Source organism: Salvelinus alpinus, chromosome 4 (assembly GCF_045679555.1).
Source record: "Salvelinus alpinus chromosome 4, SLU_Salpinus.1, whole genome shotgun sequence".
Taxonomy (NCBI): Eukaryota; Metazoa; Chordata; class Actinopteri; order Salmoniformes; family Salmonidae; genus Salvelinus; species Salvelinus alpinus.
This window is the reverse complement of record NC_092089.1, coordinates 96,575,872-96,595,666: the sequence shown is the minus strand read 5'-3', so window position 1 is coordinate 96,595,666 and position 19,795 is coordinate 96,575,872. Positions and strand designations below refer to the sequence as shown.

The 19,795-nt window shown below is 46.1% G+C and overlaps 1 protein-coding gene and 1 pseudogene across 1 annotated transcript; both read left to right on the top strand.

The window, feature by feature from the left end:
* Nucleotides 1-334: 334 nt before the first annotated feature.
* LOC139574732 (uncharacterized) lies at nucleotides 335-8,381 on the top strand. The gene is made up of 5 exons (XM_071399577.1): nucleotides 335-646; nucleotides 1,248-1,409; nucleotides 1,872-2,000; nucleotides 7,150-7,287; nucleotides 7,767-8,381. Exons 1-5 carry the CDS (start codon nucleotides 644-646, stop codon nucleotides 7,854-7,856), a joined length of 522 nt encoding a protein of 173 aa, XP_071255678.1. The 5' UTR covers nucleotides 335-643; the 3' UTR covers nucleotides 7,857-8,381.
* Nucleotides 8,382-16,658: 8,277 nt separating this feature from the next.
* Nucleotides 16,659-19,170, top strand: LOC139572678 (uncharacterized; annotated as a pseudogene).
* The last annotated feature ends 625 nt before the right edge of the window (nucleotides 19,171-19,795 follow it).

Sequence of the window (19,795 nt, the reverse complement as noted above, 5' to 3'; positions counted from 1 at the left end):
CCACTGCTCTGACCAACCGGGACATATCCACAGTGAGACCACACCCACAGTGGTTAGCTATAGAAGTGTAAACGCTAAACCTGATCCTGTATCCGTTGTTATATTTCCCACACATAAATTGGCGCACGGAGAATAGATTCTGGATCGGAGCTCCAACCATTAATCCAGCCAATTGTCATATAGAGTTTTATACCACATGTCATCAACAACCAATAATCTTCTCGCCCGACTAGATGCACTCGATTTAGCTTGCTCGGCACGTTCATACGAATTGTTTCCATTCTGAATGTGGCATTTTGTAGACCCGGAGTGCAGAAGGAGATAAATCGAGTGCGCATTCACGGGCACAGATCAAAATGATCATAGCACAGACAGAATACTGCGCTCATTGACTGGAAATTTTCATTTTATTAACTTAATTTATTATCCCAAAATTATATTAAGCCTATTATAACATTGAGATATAATAACTGCATATCTGTTATTGCAGCCCCTGTAATAAACGGTCCGGTTTTCTGTCTATGATCTCATCCCTGCCTAGATGATAGGAGGAGAGAGAGGAGGGACGTAAACATATTAGACAGAGCACTCTTCAGTAAATCTACGGTTCTCTTGTGTCTGTCTTCGCGAGTGATCATCTGAAATGGTGAGTAGGTTAATGCTGGAGCGCAATTAACGGTTTTGCCGTTCTGTTTTGACGCTCCTTGTGCTTCTGCTACAAATGACAAAAGGCCTCGCTACGCTGAGGCTACCACAGCCTGTATTAACCCTAACTGGCTGTGCGATAAGAATACTATGCATGCTTATTACCCAATCAATGGAAGCACTAGCATATTATCTGAAAGGGTTAATAATGGGATGTGAATAATCAGAATGAAAAAAGTAGTGATGCATATTTCCCCATGTCTACGCTAGCCTTCTGGTGCCAGCTATCTGTAAATAATCAGCTATAGTGACAGTCATGTTATATTTATTTATTATTACTTAAATTATCGCCCTATTTATGGCATGTTTCCCCTAGGCTATCTGACTTTACATTGAAATGGCCTTTTGCAGATACAAGATGACTTGTCTATACATATCAATTGAAATCACACCCTTCTAAGGCTTCCCCTTTCTCTTTATCTCCTGGCTACATCTCAATAATTAAACCTAGCTGGACTGAAGGAGATTAGACAAGGAATCTACTTAAGACCATTGAGATACGCCCATCAAGCCTTAATGTGTTTCCTTGTTGCCATCGCTAGGCAACCAGTGTAAAGAGGCCGTCCCTGGGTCCGGTCCCTCCCCCCAGAAAGAAGTCCAACCCCAAGACAGAGCTCACTGAGGAGCTGAAACAGGAGATCAGAGAGGCCTTTGAACTGTTTGACACCGACGCCTCCGGATACATTGATGTCAAGGAGCTAAAGGTCAGGGGTCAGAGGTTAGGGGTTATGCACAGGGACAATATTTGTGTAACATGATGTACTACAGTACCCCTGGTACAGTGTCGGTCAACAAAGATCTTCCTGGGGAGCTACAGGGTGCTTTTGTTCCAACTCAACACTAACACACCTGGTTTTAACCAACTCATCTGTTTTGATCTATCTCTCTCAATTCAATTCAAGGACTTTATTGGCATGGGAAACATATGTTAACATTGCCAAAGTAAGTGAAGTAGATAATGAACAAAAGTGAAATACACAATAAAAATGAACAGTAAACATTACACTCACAGAAGTTCCAAAAGAATAAAGACATTTCAAATGTCATATTATGTCTAAATACAGTGTTGTAATGATGTGCAAATAGTTAAAGTACAACAGGGAAAATAAATAAACATAAATATGGGTTGTATTTACAATGGTGTTTGTTCTTCTGTCTCTCTCTAGGTTGCTATGAGGGCGCTGGGGTTTGAGCCGAAGAAAGAGGAGATTAAGAGGATGATAACAGAGGTGGATAAGGACGAAACAGGAAAGATCTCCTTCTCTGATTTCCTCACCGTCATGACTCAGAAGATGGTAAGAAAAACAACATTGTGAATAAATAATATATTTTTTTGTCATAAATCATTTACTGTCAAGAACAAACACTGTCAATGTTTGTAACATTGTAAGCTATAAAAAATAAATAGAGAGAGTCGTACACTCTACGGGTAAACCACCGTTTCGGCATCACTGTGCCTTCTTCAGGGTGATGTCATAAATACTAGAACCAGGTTATGTAGACAAACTGTGCAATTAGTTCAACCAATGACAATATTGAGGGGTGTGTCATCATAATTATTAGGGTGATTGGAATAAATTGAATGAAAAAGTTTAACAGACAATAGTGTACAGCATGTTGAATATATTAGGCTATTGTTATCATATGGCAACATAAATAGATATTGTACATAATATTAGCATCAACGTACATTATTGTTTAATTTAATTTCACATATATGTTTGTTTTCAATTTAATATAATTTTGTCACATGTAATCTTTTGTTTTTTTGGGGAAAAAGTACCCAATTTTTTATATACTTTAAAGGTATCTTTACTTAAGTATGAAAATTGGGTACTTTTTCCACCACTGCTCATGAACAATTCTTGTTTTTTTGTGAACAAGTCTTATAAATGAATATATTATTTCCCCAGCTTATCAGTGTACACCCAATATGCCCCCTGTTGATGATGCTTACCGTGCATTAGGGTTAAACCAAAAGATTACATGTAACAAAAATGATATTTAATAGGAAACAAATATATATGTGAAATTAAATTAAACAATAATGTATGTTGATGCTAATATTATGTACAATATCTATTTATGTTTCCATATGATAACAATAGCCTAATATATTCAACATACCGTAAACTATTGTCTTTTAACAGTTTCTCTCAATTTATTCTAATTAACCTAATAATTATGACACACCCCTCACTATTGTCATTGGTTGAACTAATTGCACAGTTTGTCTACATAACCTGGTTCAAGTATTTATGACATCACCCTGAAGAAGGCACAGAAATTGAAAATCGTTGGTGGTTTACCCAATACATTTCTGGGAGTTTATACATAGAGTGTAACTTATTATAGCTTACAGTTTATTCACCGTTAGTCAACACCTCGACACTAAATCATTTTCTCTGGGTGTGCGTCAGCTCATGCTTTTTATTAGTGCTTGTACCATTGCAATTTACCAACAAAAAAATGTGACAGGAGTTGTACATTTTAGTTCCCAACTACAGTGCATTTCGAAGTATTCAGGCCCCTTGACTTTTTCCACATTTTGTTACGTTATAGCCTTATTCTAAAATGGATTAAATCGATTTTTTCCCCTCATCAATCTACACACAATACCCCATAATGACATCACAATACCCCATAATGACATCACAATACCCCATAATGACAAAGCGAAAACAGGTTTTTAGAATAAAAAATAAAAAACAGAAATACCTTATTTACATAATTATTCAGATCCTTTGCTATGAGACTTGAAATTGAGCTCGGGTGCATCCTGTTTCCATTGATCATCCTTGAGATGTTTCCACAACTTGATTGGCGTTCACCTGTGGTAAATTCAATTGATTAGACATTATTTGGAAAGGCACACACCTGTCTATATAGGGTCCCACTGTTGACAGTGCATGTCAGAGAAAAAACCATGAGGTAGAAGGAATTGTCCATAGAGCTCCGGAACAGGATTGTGTCGAGGCACAGTTCTGTGGAAGGGGACCAAACAATTTCTGCAGCATTGACAGTCCCAAAGAACACAGTGGCCTCCATCATTCTTAAATGGAAGATGTTTGGAACCCCCAAGACTCTTCCTAGAGCTGGCCGCCTGGCCCAACTGAGGAATTGAGGGAGAAGGGCCTTGGTCAGGGAGGTGACCAAGAATGCACTGTGTGTATGTATGTGTGTGTGTGTATGTGTGTATATATATATATATATATATATATATATATATATATATATATATACAGTGGGGAGAACAAGTATTTGATACACTGCCGATTTTGCAGGTTTTCCTACTTACAAAGCATGTAGAGGTCTGTCATTTTTATCATAGGTACACTTCAACTGTGAGAGACGGAATCTAAAACAAAAATCCAGAAAATCACATTGTATGATTTTTAAGTAATTAATTTGCATTTTATTGCATGACATAAGTATTTGATCACCTACCAACCAATAAGAATTCCGGCTCTCACAGACCTGTTAGTTTTTCTTTAAGAAGCCCTCCTGTTCTCCACTCATTACCTGTATTAACTGCACCTGTTTGAACTCGTTACCTGTATAAAAGACACCTGTCCACACACTCAATCAAACAGACTCCAACCTCTCCACAATGGCCAAGACCAGGGAGCTGTGTAAGGACATCAGGGATAAAATTGTAGACCTGCACAAGGCTGGGATGGGCTACAGGACAATAGGCAAGCAGCTTGGTGAGAAGGCAACAAGTGTTGGCGCAATTATTAGAAAATGGAAGAAGTTCAAGATGACGGTCAATCACCCTCGGTCTGGGGCTCCATGCAAGATCTCATCTCGTGGGGCATCAATGATCATGAGGAAGGTGAGGGATCAGCCCAGAACTACACGGCAGGACCTGGTCAATGACCTGAAGAGAGCTGGGACCACAGTCTCAAAGAAAACCATTAGTAACACATTACGCCGTCATGGATTAAAATCCTGCAGCGCACGCAAGGTCCCCCTGCTCAAGCCAGCGCATGTCCAGGCCCGTCTGAAGTTTGCCAATGACCATCTGGATGATCCAGAGGAGGAATGGGAGAAGGTCATGTGGTCTGATGAGACAAAAATAGAGCTTTTTGGTCTAAACTCCACTCGCCGTGTTTGGAGTAAGAAGAAGGATGAGTACAACCCCAAGAACACCATCCCAACCGTGAAGCATGGAGGTGGAAACATCATTCTTTGGGGATGCTTTTCTGCAAAGGGGACAGGACGACTGCACCTTATTGAGGGGAGGATGGATGGGGCCATGTATCGCGAGATCTTGGCCAACAACCTCCTTCCCTCAGTAAGAGCATTGAAGATGGGTCGTGGCTGGGTCTTCCAGCATGACAACGACCCGAAACACACAGCCATGGTAACTAAGGAGTGGCTCCGTAAGAAGCATCTCAAGGTCCTGGAGTGGCCTAGCCATTCTCCAGACCTGAACCCAATAGAAAATCTTTGGAGGGAGCTGAAAGTCCGTATTGCACAGCAACAGCCCCGAAACCTGAAGGATCTGGAGAAGGTCTGTATGGAGGAGTGGGCCAAAATCCCTGCTGCAGTGTGTGCAAACCTGGTCAAGAACTACAGGAAACGTATGATATCTGTAATTGCAAACAAAGGTTTCTGTACCAAATATTAAGTTCTGCTTTTCTGATGTATCAAATACTTATGTCATGCAATAAAATGCAAATTAATTACTTAAAAATCATACAATGTGATTTTCTGGATTTTTGTTTTAGATTCCGTCTCTCACAGTTGAAGTGTACCTATGATAAAAATTACAGACCTCTACATGCTTTGTAAGTAGGAAAACCTGCAAAATCGGCAGTGTATCAAATACTTCTTCTCCCCACTGTATATATATATCATATATCACATTGTATGATTTTTAAGTAATTAATTTGCATTTTATTGCATGACATAAGTATTTGATACATCAGAAAAGCAGAACTTAATATTTGGTACAGAAACCTTAGTTTGCAATTACAGAGATCATACGTTTCCTGTAGTTCTTGACCAGGTTTGCACACACTGCAGCAGGGATTTTGGCCCACTCCTCCATACAGACCTTCTCCAGATCCTTCAGGTTTCAGGGCTGTCGCTGGGCAATACGGACTTTCGGCTCCCTCCAAAGATTTTCTATTGGGTTCAGGTCTGGAGACTGGCTAGGCCACTCCAGGACCTTGAGATGCTTCTTACGGAGCCACTCCTTAGTTGCCCTGGCTGTGTGTTTCGGGTCGTTGTCATGCTGGAAGACCCAGCCACGACCCATCTTCAATGCTCTTACTGAGGGAAGGAGGTTGTTGGTCAAGATCTCGCGATACATGGCCCCATCCATCCTCCCCTCAATACGGTGCAGTCGTCCTGTCCCCTTTGCAGAAAAGCATCCCCAAAGAATGATGTTTCCACCTCCATGCTTCACGGTTGGGATGGTGTTCTTGGCGTTGTACTCATCCTTCTATTCCTCCAAACACGGCGAGTGGAGTTTAGAGCAAAAAGCTCTATTTTTGTCTCATCAGACCACATGACCTTCTCCCATTCCTCCTCTGGATCATCCAGATGGTCATTGGCAAACTTCAGACGGGCCTGGACATGCGCTGGCTTGAGCAGGGGGACCTTGCGTGCGCTGCAGGATTTTAATTCATGACGGCGTAGTGTGTTACTAATGGTTTTCTTTGAGACTGTGGTCCCAGCTCTCTTCAGGTCATTGACCAGGTCCTGCCGTGTAGTTCTGGGCTGATCCCTCACATTCCTCATGATCATTGATGCCCCACGAGGTGAGATCTTGCATGGAGCCCCAGACCGAGGGTGATTGACCGTCATCTTGAACTTCTTCCATTTTCTAATAATTGTGCCAACAGTTGTTGCCTTCTCACCAAGCTGCTTGCCTATTGTCCTGTAGCCCATCCCAGCCTTGTACAGGTCTACAATTTATCCCTGATGTCCTTACACAGCTCTCTGGTCTTGGCCATTGTGGAGAGGTTGGAGTCTGTTTGATTGAGTGTGTGGACAGGTGTCTTTTATACAGGTAACGAGTTCAAACAGGTGCAGTTAATACAGGTAATGAGTGGAGAACAGGAGGACTTCTTAAAGAAAAACTAACAGGTCTGTGAGAGCCGGAATTCTTACTGGTTGGTAGGTGATCAAATACTTATGTCATGCAATAAAATGCAAATTAATTACTTAAAAATCATACAATGTGATTTTCTGGATTTTTGTCTTAGATTCCGTCTCTCACAGTTGAAGTGTACCTATGATAAAAATGACAGACCTCTACATGCTTTGTAAGTAGGAAAATCGGCAAAATCGGCAGTGTATCAAATACTTGTTCTCCCCACTGTATATATACACACACACATGTGTGTTGTATTACGGGGTATTTTATTGATATTGTATCACCATGCATTATTGTGTTGTATTACATTGTGTTGTAAATATCTACCAACCCAGGCTGAGAAGGATTCTAAGGAGGAGATCCTGAAAGCATTCCGTCTGTTTGATGATGATGAGACGGGGAAGATCTCCTTCAGGAACTTGAAGAGGGTCGCTAAGGAACTGGGAGAGAGCCTGACTGACGAGGAACTGCAGGTGAGGTATACACCTGGACAGCACTGTCTACACACACACACACTTGGACAGCACCTTTTCCCCAAACCTGTAGAGTACTGTACACACAGCGTGAACATACAGGATGATTTAGGTTAGGATACAAGATTGCTTAAAAAAAAAAAATTGTGAAATATACTGGTCTACTGCTAAGGCTACTGTGTAATTGTTTACTGTGAATCTGCTGTCCCCTACTTCCTCTCCTCCCTTTCCATCTCCTGTTTCCTCTCCTCCCTTTCATCCCCTGTTTCCTCTCCTCCCTTTTTGTCCTGCTTCCTCTCCTCCCTTTTTGTCCCGTTTCCTCTCCTCCCTTTCTGTCCCCTGCTTCCTCTCCTCCCTTTCCGTCCCGTTTCCTCTCCTCCCTTTCCGTCCCCTGCTTCCTCTCCTCCCTTTCCGTCCCGTTTCCTCTCCTCCCTTTCCATCCCTCTCCCCCTCATCCCTTCCTACCTCAACTCTTCCAGGAGATGATCGAGGAGGCAGACAGGGATGGAGACGGAGAGGTGAACCAGGGAGAGTTCCTCCGCATCATGAAGAAGACCAGCCTGTACTGAGACTGGACCAGGGTGTTGTGGGGTAGAGGGTGATGTGGTTAGAAGACCAGCCTGTACTGAGACTAGACCAGGGTGTTGTGGGGTTAGAAGACCAGCCTGTACTGAGACTAGACCAGAGTGTTGTGGGGTAGAGGGTGATGTGGTTAGAAGACCAGCCTGTACTGAGACTAGACCAGGGTATTGTGGGGTAGAGGGTGATGTGGTTAGAAGACCAGCCTGTACTGAGACTAGACCAGGGTATTGTGGGGTAGAGGGTGATGTGGTTAGAAGACCAGCCTGTACTGAGACTAGACCAGGGTGTTGTGGGGTAGAGGGTGGTGTTGGGGACATACAGGGGCAGAGTAGACTATGGTTTGGTTTGACATGTTATGTACTAGTTAAGTCATTACTCAGTTATCCAGGCCTGTCCTAGTTTAATTAGACAACTTCCTTTCCTCGTCTCCTTCCATATCTCCTTGCTGTCACGACCTTTCATCAGTTAGAGAAGAGCTATAAAGAATATCTTTCTCTTAGTTAGAATGCTGGTGGAGTCCCAAAACAGTGCTTTCATCTATCAATACCCTGTTTCATATTTCATATGTGTCATCGTGAAGGTTAATGGGACAAGGGAAAGAAGCTCTTTAGGACGACTAGGGTCTACCCCTATACATTCCCTCCCCTCCAACACCCCCTCCTCTACCCCTAGACATTCCCTCCCCTCCAACACCCCCCTCCTCTACCCCTAGACATTCCCTCCTCTACCCCTAGTCACCCCCTCCTCTACCCCTAGTCACCCCCTCCCCTCCAACACCCCCCCTCTACCCCTAGTCACCCCCTCCCCTCCAACACCCCCCCCCCTCTACCCCTAGTCACCCACTCCCCCCCAACACCCCCCTCCTCTACCCCTAGTCACCCCCTCCAACACCCCCCTCCTCTACCCCTTGGCACCTCCTCCCCTCCAACACCCACCTCCTCTACCCCTTGGCACCCCCTCCAACACTCCCCTCCTCTACCCCTAGTCACCCCCTCCCCTCCAACACCCCCCTCCTCTACCCCTAGTCACCCCCTCCAACACCCCCCCCCTCTACCCCGTGGCAACACCCCCCTCCTCTACCCCTTGGCACCTCCTCCCCTCCAACACCCACCTCCTCTACCCCTTGGCACCCCCTCCAACACTCCCCTCCTCTACCCCTAGTCACCCCCTCCCCTCCAACACCCCCCTCTACCCCTAGTCACCCCCTCCCACACCCCCCCCCCCTCTACCCCTTGGCAACACCCCCCTCCTCTACCCCTTGGCACCTCCTCCCCTCCAACACCCACCTCCTCTACCCCTTGGCACCCCCTCCAACACTCCCCTCCTCTACCCCTAGTCACCCCCTCCCCTCCAACACCCCCCTCCTCTACCCCTAGTCACCCCCTCCAACACCCCCCCCCCTCTACCCCTTGGCAACACCCCCCTCTACCCCTAGTCACCTCCTCCATCCCCCCCCCCCCCCCCCTACCCCTTGGCAACCCCTCCCCTCTAACATCCACTTTACAACTCTAATGTAAAGTGAAAGTTGTGACTGTATTTTTCTTCTTCGTATTGTTGTATTTTTGTCTCTTTTGAATTATCTACAGTATGATCTCCTGTATTGAATGTTTTGTACGTATAAACTGCATGTGCAGATATATATTGATATTTAAGATATTCATTAATGAAATACCTTTTAAGCAGTTTTTTCCCCCAGTGTATTCGTAAGACAAGTTCATGGTGCTGTAACATGTTCTGACCATTTGCATCCATGTACTGTGTCACCATGTTGGAGAAGTCCCTAGAAAGAAAGATTTCCCTGACCAAGATGGCTGTCCTACAATCATGTTGCCAGGGTGCCAGTGTCCATTCTAGTGTTACACATGTCCATGTTTAACTTCTTGCCGCACGGATCCCTTTAGCGGGATCATTTTCGTAAACAACAGCTGAATTGCAGAGTGCCAAATTCAAAAATAATACAAAAAATATTTAGAATCATGAAATCACAAGTGAAATATACCAAAACACAGCTTAGCTTGTTGTTAATCCACCTATTGTGTCAGATTTTGAAAATATGCTTTACAGCGAAAGCAATCCAAGCGCATTTGTGAGTTTATCAATCACTAGACAAAACAGTAAGAACAGCTAGCCCCAAATTAGCTTGGTCACGAAAGTCAGAAAAGCAATAAAATGAATCGCTTACCTTTGATAATCTTCGGATGTTTGCACTCACGAGACTCCCAGTTACACAATAAATGTTATTTTTGTTCGATAAAGATTAGTTTTATAACCAAAAACCGCCATTTGGTTTGCGCGTTATGTTCAGAAAACCACAGGCTCGTTCCGGTCCTGAAAGGCAGACGAAAATTCCAAAAAGTATCCGTAATGTTCGTAGAAACATGTCAAACGTTTTTTATAATCAATCCTCAGGTTGTTTTTAACATACATAATCGATAATATTTCAACCGGACGGTAACCTATTCAATACTACAGAGAAAGAAAACGTCGAGCTACATCTCTCGCGAGCAGGAACTAATCAAAGGACACCTGACGCTTTTTGAAAAATCTCGCTTATTTTTCAAAATAAAAGCTTGAAACTATGTCTAAAGCCTGGTCACAGCCTGAGGAAGCCATTGGAAAAGGAATCTGGTTGATACCCCTTTAAATGGAGGAGGGGCAGGCAACGGAACAGGGATTTTTCTAAATAAAAGGCACGTCCGGGTTAGATTTCCTCAGGTTTTTGCCTGCAAAATCAGTTCTGTTATACTCACAGACAATATTTTGACAGTTTTGTAAACTTTAGAGTGTTTTCTATCCTAATCTGTCAATTATATGCATATTCTAGCATCTGGACCTGAGAAATAGTCTGTTTACCTTGGGAATGTTATTTTTCCAAACATAAAAATTATATTATAATATTCACAAAGCATCTCATCCCAAAGTAGGAGTGCTGGTCTCGGATCAGCCCCTCACTGACCATATAATCTTATTCATTATCATCTAAAAGGGACAACAGATCCTAGATCAGTACCCTTCCTCTGAGATGCTTTTCACAAAGGCCCTGAACATGGTTAGACCTATGGGTAACAGATACTGTAAATGTTTCTATATTCCCCCAACGCCAGTCCTTTATGTGCTATCAGACACACATTGACAGCCAGGGCTGAGTCCCAAATGGCATCCTATTCCCTATATAGTGCACATCTTTTGGCCAAAGCCCTATGGGTCGTGGTCCAAACTAGTGCACTATATAGGGAATAGGGTGCCATTAGGGACTCTTCACCAGACTCCACTCCTGCAGAGAGACAGCAGAGCTGTGAATATGATCATGTAATATTTGATAGCAGCAACAAACTACTGGCTCAGTGGTATTTGTGATGTGCTTTAGGGACAGGGGACTGCAGTGAGCGTTCACTTGGTGTGAGAGAGAGAGAGAGAGAGAGAGAGAGTGAGAGAAAGAGAGAGGGATATGGGTCGGTTGCTCCCAGCATATGACGAGATATCATCTCATTGGAAACCTAAGGAACCTGACTGAAACCTGAAATGAGATAAAAGATTGCAGAATTGGCATGTCGATTTGGAAGCAATTAACAATCTGATAACCTAAAGAAGAGCGAAAAGTGAGACAGCTGAAGGTGAGTGACCACAGTGAGACAGCTGAAGGTGAGTGACCACAGTGAGACAGCTGAAGGTGAGTGACCACAGTGAGACAGCTGAAGGTGATTGGCCACAGTGAGACAGCTGAAGGGGAGGGGCCACAGTCAGATAGCTGAAGGTGAGTGACCACATTGAGACAGCTGAAGGTGAGTGACCACATTGAGACAGCTGAAGGTGAGTGACCACATTGAGACAGCTGAAGGTGATTGGCCACAGTCAGACAGCTGAAGGTGATTGGCCACAGTCAGACAGCTGAAGGTGAGTGACCACAGTCAGACAGCTGAAGGTGAGTGACCACAGTCAGACAGCTGAAGGTGAGTGACCACAGTCAGACAGCTGAAGGTGAGTGACCACAGTGAGACAGCTGAAGGTGAGTGACCACAGTCAGACAGCTGAAGGTGAGTGACCACAGTCAGACAGCTGAAGGTGAGTGACCACAGTCAGACAGCTGAAGGTGAGTGACCACAGTCAGACAGCTGAAGGTGAGTGACCACAGTCAGACAGCTGAAGGTGAGTGACCACAGTCAGACAGCTGAAGGTGATTGGCCACAGTCAGATAGCTGAAGGTGAGTGACCACAGTGAGACAGATGAAGGTGAGTGACCACAGTCAGACAGCTGAAGGTGAGTGACCACAGTGAGACAGCTGAAGGTGAGTGACCACAGTGAGACAGCTGAAGGTGAGTGACCACAGTCAGACAGCTGAAGGTGAGTGACCACAGTCAGACAGCTGAAGGTGAGTGACCACAGTCAGACAGCTGAAGGTGAGTGACCACAGTCAGACAGCTGAAGGTGAGTGACCACAGTGAGACAGCTGAAGGTGAGTGACCACAGTCAGACAGCTGAAGGTGAGTGACCACAGTGAGACAGCTGAAGGTGATTGGCCACAGTCAGATAGCTGAAGGTGAGTGACCACAGTGAGACAGATGAAGGTGAGTGACCACAGTCAGACAGCTGAAGGTGAGTGACCACAGTGAGACAGCTGAAGGTGAGTGACCACAGTGAGACAGCTGAAGGTGAGTGACCACAGTCAGACAGCTGAAGGTGAGTGACCACAGTGAGACAGATGAAGGTGAGTGACCACAGTCAGATAGCTGAAGGTGAGTGACCACAGTGAGACAGCTGAAGGTGAGTGACCACAGTGAGACAGCTGAAGGTGAGTGACCACAGTCAGACAGCTGAAGGTGAGTGACCACAGTCAGACAGCTGAAGGTGAGTGACCACAGTGAGACAGCTGAAGGTGAGTGACCACAGTCAGACAGCTGAAGGTGAGTGACCACAGTGAGACAGCTGAAGGTGATTGGCCACAGTCAGATAGCTGAAGGTGAGTGACCACAGTGAGACAGATGAAGGTGAGTGACCACAGTCAGACAGCTGAAGGTGAGTGACCACAGTGAGACAGATGAAGGTGAGTGACCACAGTGAGACAGCTGAAGGTGAGTGACCACAGTGAGACAGCTGAAGGTGAGTGACCACAGTCAGACAGCTGAAGGTGAGTGACCACAGTCAGACAGCTGAAGGTGAGTGACCACAGTCAGACTGCTGAAGGTGAGTGACCACAGTCAGACAGCTGAAGGTGAGTGACCACAGTCAGATAGCTGAAGGTGAGTGACCACAGTCAGACAGCTGAAGGTGAGTGACCACAGTCAGACAGCTGAAGGTGAGTGACCACAGTCAGACAGCTGAAGGTGAGTGACCACAGTCAGACAGCTGAAGGTGAGTGACCACAGTCAGACAGCTGAAGGTGAGTGACCACAGTCAGACAGCTGAAGGTGATTGGCCACAGTCAGATAGCTGAAGGTGAGTGACCACAGTGAGACAGATGAAGGTGAGTGACCACAGTCAGACAGCTGAAGGTGAGTGACCACAGTGAGACAGCTGAAGGTGAGTGACCACAGTGAGACAGCTGAAGGTGAGTGACCACAGTGAGACAGCTGAAGGTGAGTGACCACAGTCAGACAGCTGAAGGTGAGTGACCACAGTCAGACAGCTGAAGGTGAGTGACCACAGTCAGACAGCTGAAGGTGAGTGACCACAGTCAGACAGCTGAAGGTGAGTGACCACAGTGAGACAGCTGAAGGTGAGTGACCACAGTCAGACAGCTGAAGGTGAGTGACCACAGTGAGACAGCTGAAGGTGATTGGCCACAGTCAGATAGCTGAAGGTGAGTGACCACAGTGAGACAGATGAAGGTGCGTGACCACAGTCAGACAGCTGAAGGTGAGTGACCACAGTGAGACAGCTGAAGGTGAGTGACCACAGTGAGACAGCTGAAGGTGAGTGACCACAGTCAGACAGCTGAAGGTGAGTGACCACAGTGAGACAGATGAAGGTGAGTGACCACAGTCAGATAGCTGAAGGTGAGTGACCACAGTGAGACAGCTGAAGGTGAGTGACCACAGTGAGACAGCTGAAGGTGAGTGACCACAGTCAGACAGCTGAAGGTGAGTGACCACAGTCAGACAGCTGAAGGTGAGTGACCACAGTGAGACAGCTGAAGGTGAGTGACCACAGTCAGACAGCTGAAGGTGAGTGACCACAGTGAGACAGCTGAAGGTGATTGGCCACAGTCAGATAGCTGAAGGTGAGTGACCACAGTGAGACAGATGAAGGTGAGTGACCACAGTCAGACAGCTGAAGGTGAGTGACCACAGTGAGACAGATGAAGGTGAGTGACCACAGTGAGACAGCTGAAGGTGAGTGACCACAGTGAGACAGCTGAAGGTGAGTGACCACAGTCAGACAGCTGAAGGTGAAGGCCACAGTGAGACAGCTGAAGGTGAGTGACCACAGTCAGACAGCTGAAGGTGAGTGACCACAGTCAGACAGCTGAAGGTGAGTGACCACAGTCAGATAGCTGAAGGTGAGTGACCACAGTGAGACAGCTGAAGGTGAGTGACCACAGTCAGATAGCTGAAGGTGAGTGACCACAGTGAGACAGCTGAAGGTGAGTGACCACAGTGAGACAGCTGAAGGTGAGTGACCACAGTCAGACAGCTGAAGGTGAGTGACCACAGTGAGACAGCTGAAGGTGAGTGACCACAGTCAGACAGCTGAAGGTGAGTGACCACAGTGAGACAGCTGAAGGTGAGTGACCACAGTGAGACAGCTGAAGGTGATTGGCCACAGTGAGACAGCTGAAGGTGAGTGAACACAGTGAGACAGCTGAAGGTGAGTGACCACAGTGAGACAGCTGAAGGTGAGTGACCACAGTCAGACAGCTGAAGGTGAGTGACCACAGTCAGACAGCTGAAGGTGAGTGACCACAGTCAGATAGCTGAAGGTGAGTGACCACAGTGAGATAGCTGAAGGTGAGTGACCACAGTGAGACAGCTGAAGGTGAGTGACCACAGTGAGACAGTTGAAGGTGAGTGACCACAGTCAGACAGCTGAAGGTGAGTGACCACAGTCAGACAGCTGAAGGTGAGTGACCACAGTCAGACAGCTGAAGGTGAGTGACCACAGTGAGACAGCTGAAGGTGAGTGACCACAGTGAGACAGCTGAAGGTGAGTGACCACAGTCAGACAGCTGAAGGTGAGTGACCACAGTCAGACAGCTGAAGGTGAGTGACCACAGTCAGACAGCTGAAGGTGAGTGACCACAGTGAGACAGCTGAAGGTGAGTGACCACAGTGAGACAGCTGAAGGTGAGTGACCACAGTGAGACAGCTGAAGGTGAGTGACCACAGTGAGACAGTTGAAGGTGAGTGACCACAGTCAGACAGCTGAAGGTGAGTGTCAGTCAGCCAGACCTGGGTTCAAATACTATTTAGTGAATTTCAATTACTTTCAAAGACACTTAGAAAGTATTTTTAAAATACTTGAATACACTGAATAAAATACCCTTTCTAAGTATTTTTAAAATACTGTTTATAGAAAATTATTTGAAAATATGTTAAAATACTTACAATTTAAGTAATTTATTTGGGCCACATTATTTAAAAATACTCAGATAATAAGTATTTAAATAACAAATACTCAAATACCCATGTATTTGAACTCAGGTCTGCAGTCAGCATGTCTTTTGGCTTTATAGTAATTATTTCCGTGAACCATGATTAACATGAACATAATTTTAGTATGAGAGAACATGCTAGACAACATGTCAGTAAAGAAGCCATTGAAAATAGAAGTGTTGTGCCCTTCAAAATAGGTATTGTTGCTTTAGTACTGAGGATCTATTTGCAAACTAATCTGTCATATAAACTACCAGCGGTCGACTCGGGTATGAGTGTTGCAGGAGTTATCTGTTGCTGATTGTAGGGTACTGTGGATTATTCCATAAATCAATTATGAGTCTGTGCTCTTTGGGTATGTTGCCCCTATTTGGGTGTCAAGAATACGGTTCTACTCTCTCACTTCTGAGTTCTGGGGTATTCTCCGTGACATTTCAAGTGAGATCAGGTCAACTTTAGTTCACAACGTTGAGGCATAGAAACATTGGTTATCCCAATCTCTCCTTTGCACCAGTTTACTTTCCTTTGTCGTGTAAAAATCCTTACAGCGTAAATATCCCCACAATTCAACTTCACTGACGAAAAAGGAAATTAGTGGCCTCTTGAATGGTGCAGCGGTCTAAGGCACTGCATCGCAGTGCTTGAGGCATCACTACAGACCCGGGTTTGATCCCAGGCTGTGTCACAACAGCCTGTGACCAGGAGTCCCATAGGGCGGCTCACAATTGGCCTAGTGTCATCCGGGTTAGGAGAAGGTTTGGCCAGGGGTGTTTTTACTTGGATCACTGTGCTCTAGCGACTCCTTGTGGCCGGCCAGGCCCCTGCAGGCTGACTTCGGTCATCAGTTGAGCAGTGTTTCCTCTGACACGTTGATGTGGCTGGCTTCCGGGTTAAGCTGCTGTTAAGAAGCACTGTTTGGCGGGTCATGTTTCGGAGGACGCATGACTCGACCACAGCCTCTCCTGAGCCCATTGAAATAAGGTCGCAATTGGATATCACAAAATTGGGGAGTAAAAGGGGGTAAAAAAAAAGGGAAATGACTGGTATAAGAAATATAGTAGAAACTTTCCCTTGTCCATGCCTCCACCAAAATGATTTAACATTTGTGGGAATCTGGTAAATGAGTGTACACAGGAGAAAGGAGACATTATTGGGACGCACCCATTGATGTTGGGGTTAACTCTTCCAGGTCCAGCAGTGACTGAGTCATGATGGCCTTAGAGGGCCTGGAGACCCATATGTGTATGGAGAAGTACCCAGACAGGAGGTTAGGTGTTGATTTGCAATTCAGGGTCTCTTTCTGTTCCAGGAGTCGCTATGGGAACCCCCAACTGTAATGTGATGGCCTTGCAGAACATGATGACCCAGATGGACAGTCACCTCTACCACCTGGCAAAACTGATCTCCTTGTTTGTCGGCTGTACCTTCAACACCCTCCTCGGTATCCCTCTGCTCCTCCCATCACCAGAGCCCCCTCTGTGCTCAGCCAAACACGCTTCTTCAGCCTCACATGTCTCCTCTGCTGCGACAACATAAAGGTCAGATTTGGAATCAGAATTAGCTTGATTCACCAAGTACATTTACACGTAGTAGGAGTTTGACCTGGTGAAAGAGTGCTTGCCACATGAACAGAATGTAGACAGGAGAGACTTACGTAACAGTGATGGTAGGGAATTCTCAGTTGTGACACTCGTGAAAAGCGCGGTATCTAGTATTAATGCTCTTTTATAATTTGTAATACTTATCTGGGGACTCTGCAGTAGTGGAAACGCGTAGTTTGGGACTAGGCCCCTTAGTTCCAGTGAAGGGAAATCTTAATGCTACAGCATACAATGACATTCTAGACCATTCTGTTTTTCCAACTTTGTGGAAACAGTTTGGGGAAGGCCCTTTCCTGTTTCAGCATGACAATGCCCCCTTGCACTAAGCGAGGTCCTTACAGAAATGGTTTGACGAGATCAATGTGGAAGAACTTGACTGGCCTGCACAGAGACCGAAAATTGGAAGGCCGACTGCGAGCCAGGCCTATTCGCCCAACATGAGTGCCCAACCTCACTAATGCTCTTGTGGTTGAATGGAAGCAAGTCCCCGCAACAATGTTCCGTTGTTGCTCCTAGACGTTTCCACTTCATAATAACAGCACTTACAGTTGACCGGGGAAGTTCTAGCAGGGCAGAAATTTGACAAACTGACTTGTTGGAAAGGTGGCATCCTATGACGGTGCCGTGTTGAATGTCACTGAGCTCTTCAGTAAGGCCCATTCTACTGCCAATATTTGTCTATGTAGATTTCATGGCTGTGTGCTCGATACACCTGTCAACAACGGGGGATGCTGAAATACCCGAATCCACTAATTCTGGCCATGTAGTGTATATATTGCATGTACAGTATATTGTATGTAAATACCCTTCTCTAGCCTTGACTCAATACGTAGTGCCCTGTTGAGCTGCCCAACATTCATGAAAGAAATCGTTAACCTGATGTTATCTCTATTCTTCTTCTCCTTCCCCTCCTCCCTCCCTTCTCCTCCTCCCCCCCTCCTCCTCCAGGTGGATCTTCTCCTCAGCACGGCTCTGGCCCTGGACCGCTGCGTAGCCTCTAAAGTATGACCTCATGGTCTAACCCCGCCGCCAACGGGCCGCCATCGCAGCGACCTGGTCCTTGTCAATCCTGGTCAGTGCTGTGGCACTGTGTATAGCTTTGAGCAGCATGGAGGTTAACACCACTCTCCCCCGCTGCAGAGCTCTCATCCTGGCTCCGTGTCTGTCTGGGGCCTCAGCCCTGAGCCTCTTCTACACGGTGGTGAGTGGTGTGGTTCTCCCTGCCTGCTACCTCACTACGCTGGCCTGTTTACTGCTGCTGTGCTGGGACATTAGGGGTAGAGATGGGCTCCCCTGCTCCAGGCGGACAGCAGTTACCCTGGCCCTCCAGGCGGACAGCAGTTACCCTGGCCCTCCAGGCGGACAGCAGTTACCCTGGCCCTCCAGGCGGACAGCAGTTACCCTGGCCCTCCAGGCGGACAGCAGTTACCCTGGCCCTCCAGGCGGACAGCAGTTACCCTGGCCCTCCAGGCGGACAGCAGTTACCCTGGCCCTCCAGGCGGACAGCAGTTACCCTGGCCCTCCAGGCGGACAGCAGTTACCCTGGCCCTCCAGGCAGACAGCAGTTACCCTGGCCCTCCAGGCGGACAGCAGTTACCCTGGCCCTCCAGGCGGACAGCAGTTACCCTGGCCCTCCAGGCGGACAGCAGTTACCCTGGCCCTCCAGGCGGACAGCAGTTACCCTGGCCCTCCAGGCGGACAGCAGTTACCCTGGCCCTCCAGGCGGACAGCAGTTACCCTGGCCCTCCAGGCGGACAGCAGTTACCCTGGCCCTCCAGGCCACCCAGACACTGTTCAACTCTGTTCCTGTGGTTCTGGACTCCCATCTCCTCCCCTCCTGGGTCCACTGTGACAGCCTGGATATTGCCGCCACCACCTCCTATAACCTGGGGATATCACTGTTCCTACTGGTGTATGGTTTACCTGTCCAGGGAACTGCAGAGGAGGCTGCTACCGGCCAAACCACCAACCAACCAAGTTATGGTCAACTCCATCAGCCAATGACAGCAGAGCGTTTGATCAGCTCCAGCCAATGACAGGAGAACGTTTGATCAGCTCCAGCCAATGACTAGGGGATATTGGATTAGTGGGCACAGCAATGTGTGGGGGACATAACTCATTGTGAACATTGGGTTTGCAGTCACAGACCAATCCTGAACCCTCAACCAAGGGGAAATGGCTAATGGGCCATAGGGCCTGTGTCCATCTGTCCGTCTTTTTTCTTAACAATACAACAGTTAAAAAATATATATGTTAAACCTTTATTTAACCAGGAAGGGCTCATTGAGATTTACAATCTCTTTTTCAAGAGCGTCCTGGCCAAGATAGGCAGCACCAAGTCATTACAAAAATTACAGACAAACAACATGAAAAACTACAAGTAATCTAGTAAAAATCATAGAATTCACAAGAGTATAACAAAATCAAGAACAGCAAAATAAAAACATTGACAGGTCAGGGAATTAGTCTCAAGATCATTCATCAGTGATTTAAAAATACCACTCGGGACAAGTTCTTCCAGTCTAAAAGTATTTTGTAAGGTGTTCCAAGACTATGGCACAGAGTACATAAAAGACCTTTTACCAAATTCAGTTCGGACATTTGGAACAGTTAGCAGGATAAAGTCCAGCGAACGAAGAGAGTACCCACCACATTTCTGAACAATAAAAATGCCCAAATAAAAAGGTAGCAAACCCAAAATGGCTTTGTAAATAAAAGTATACCAGTGACTGAGC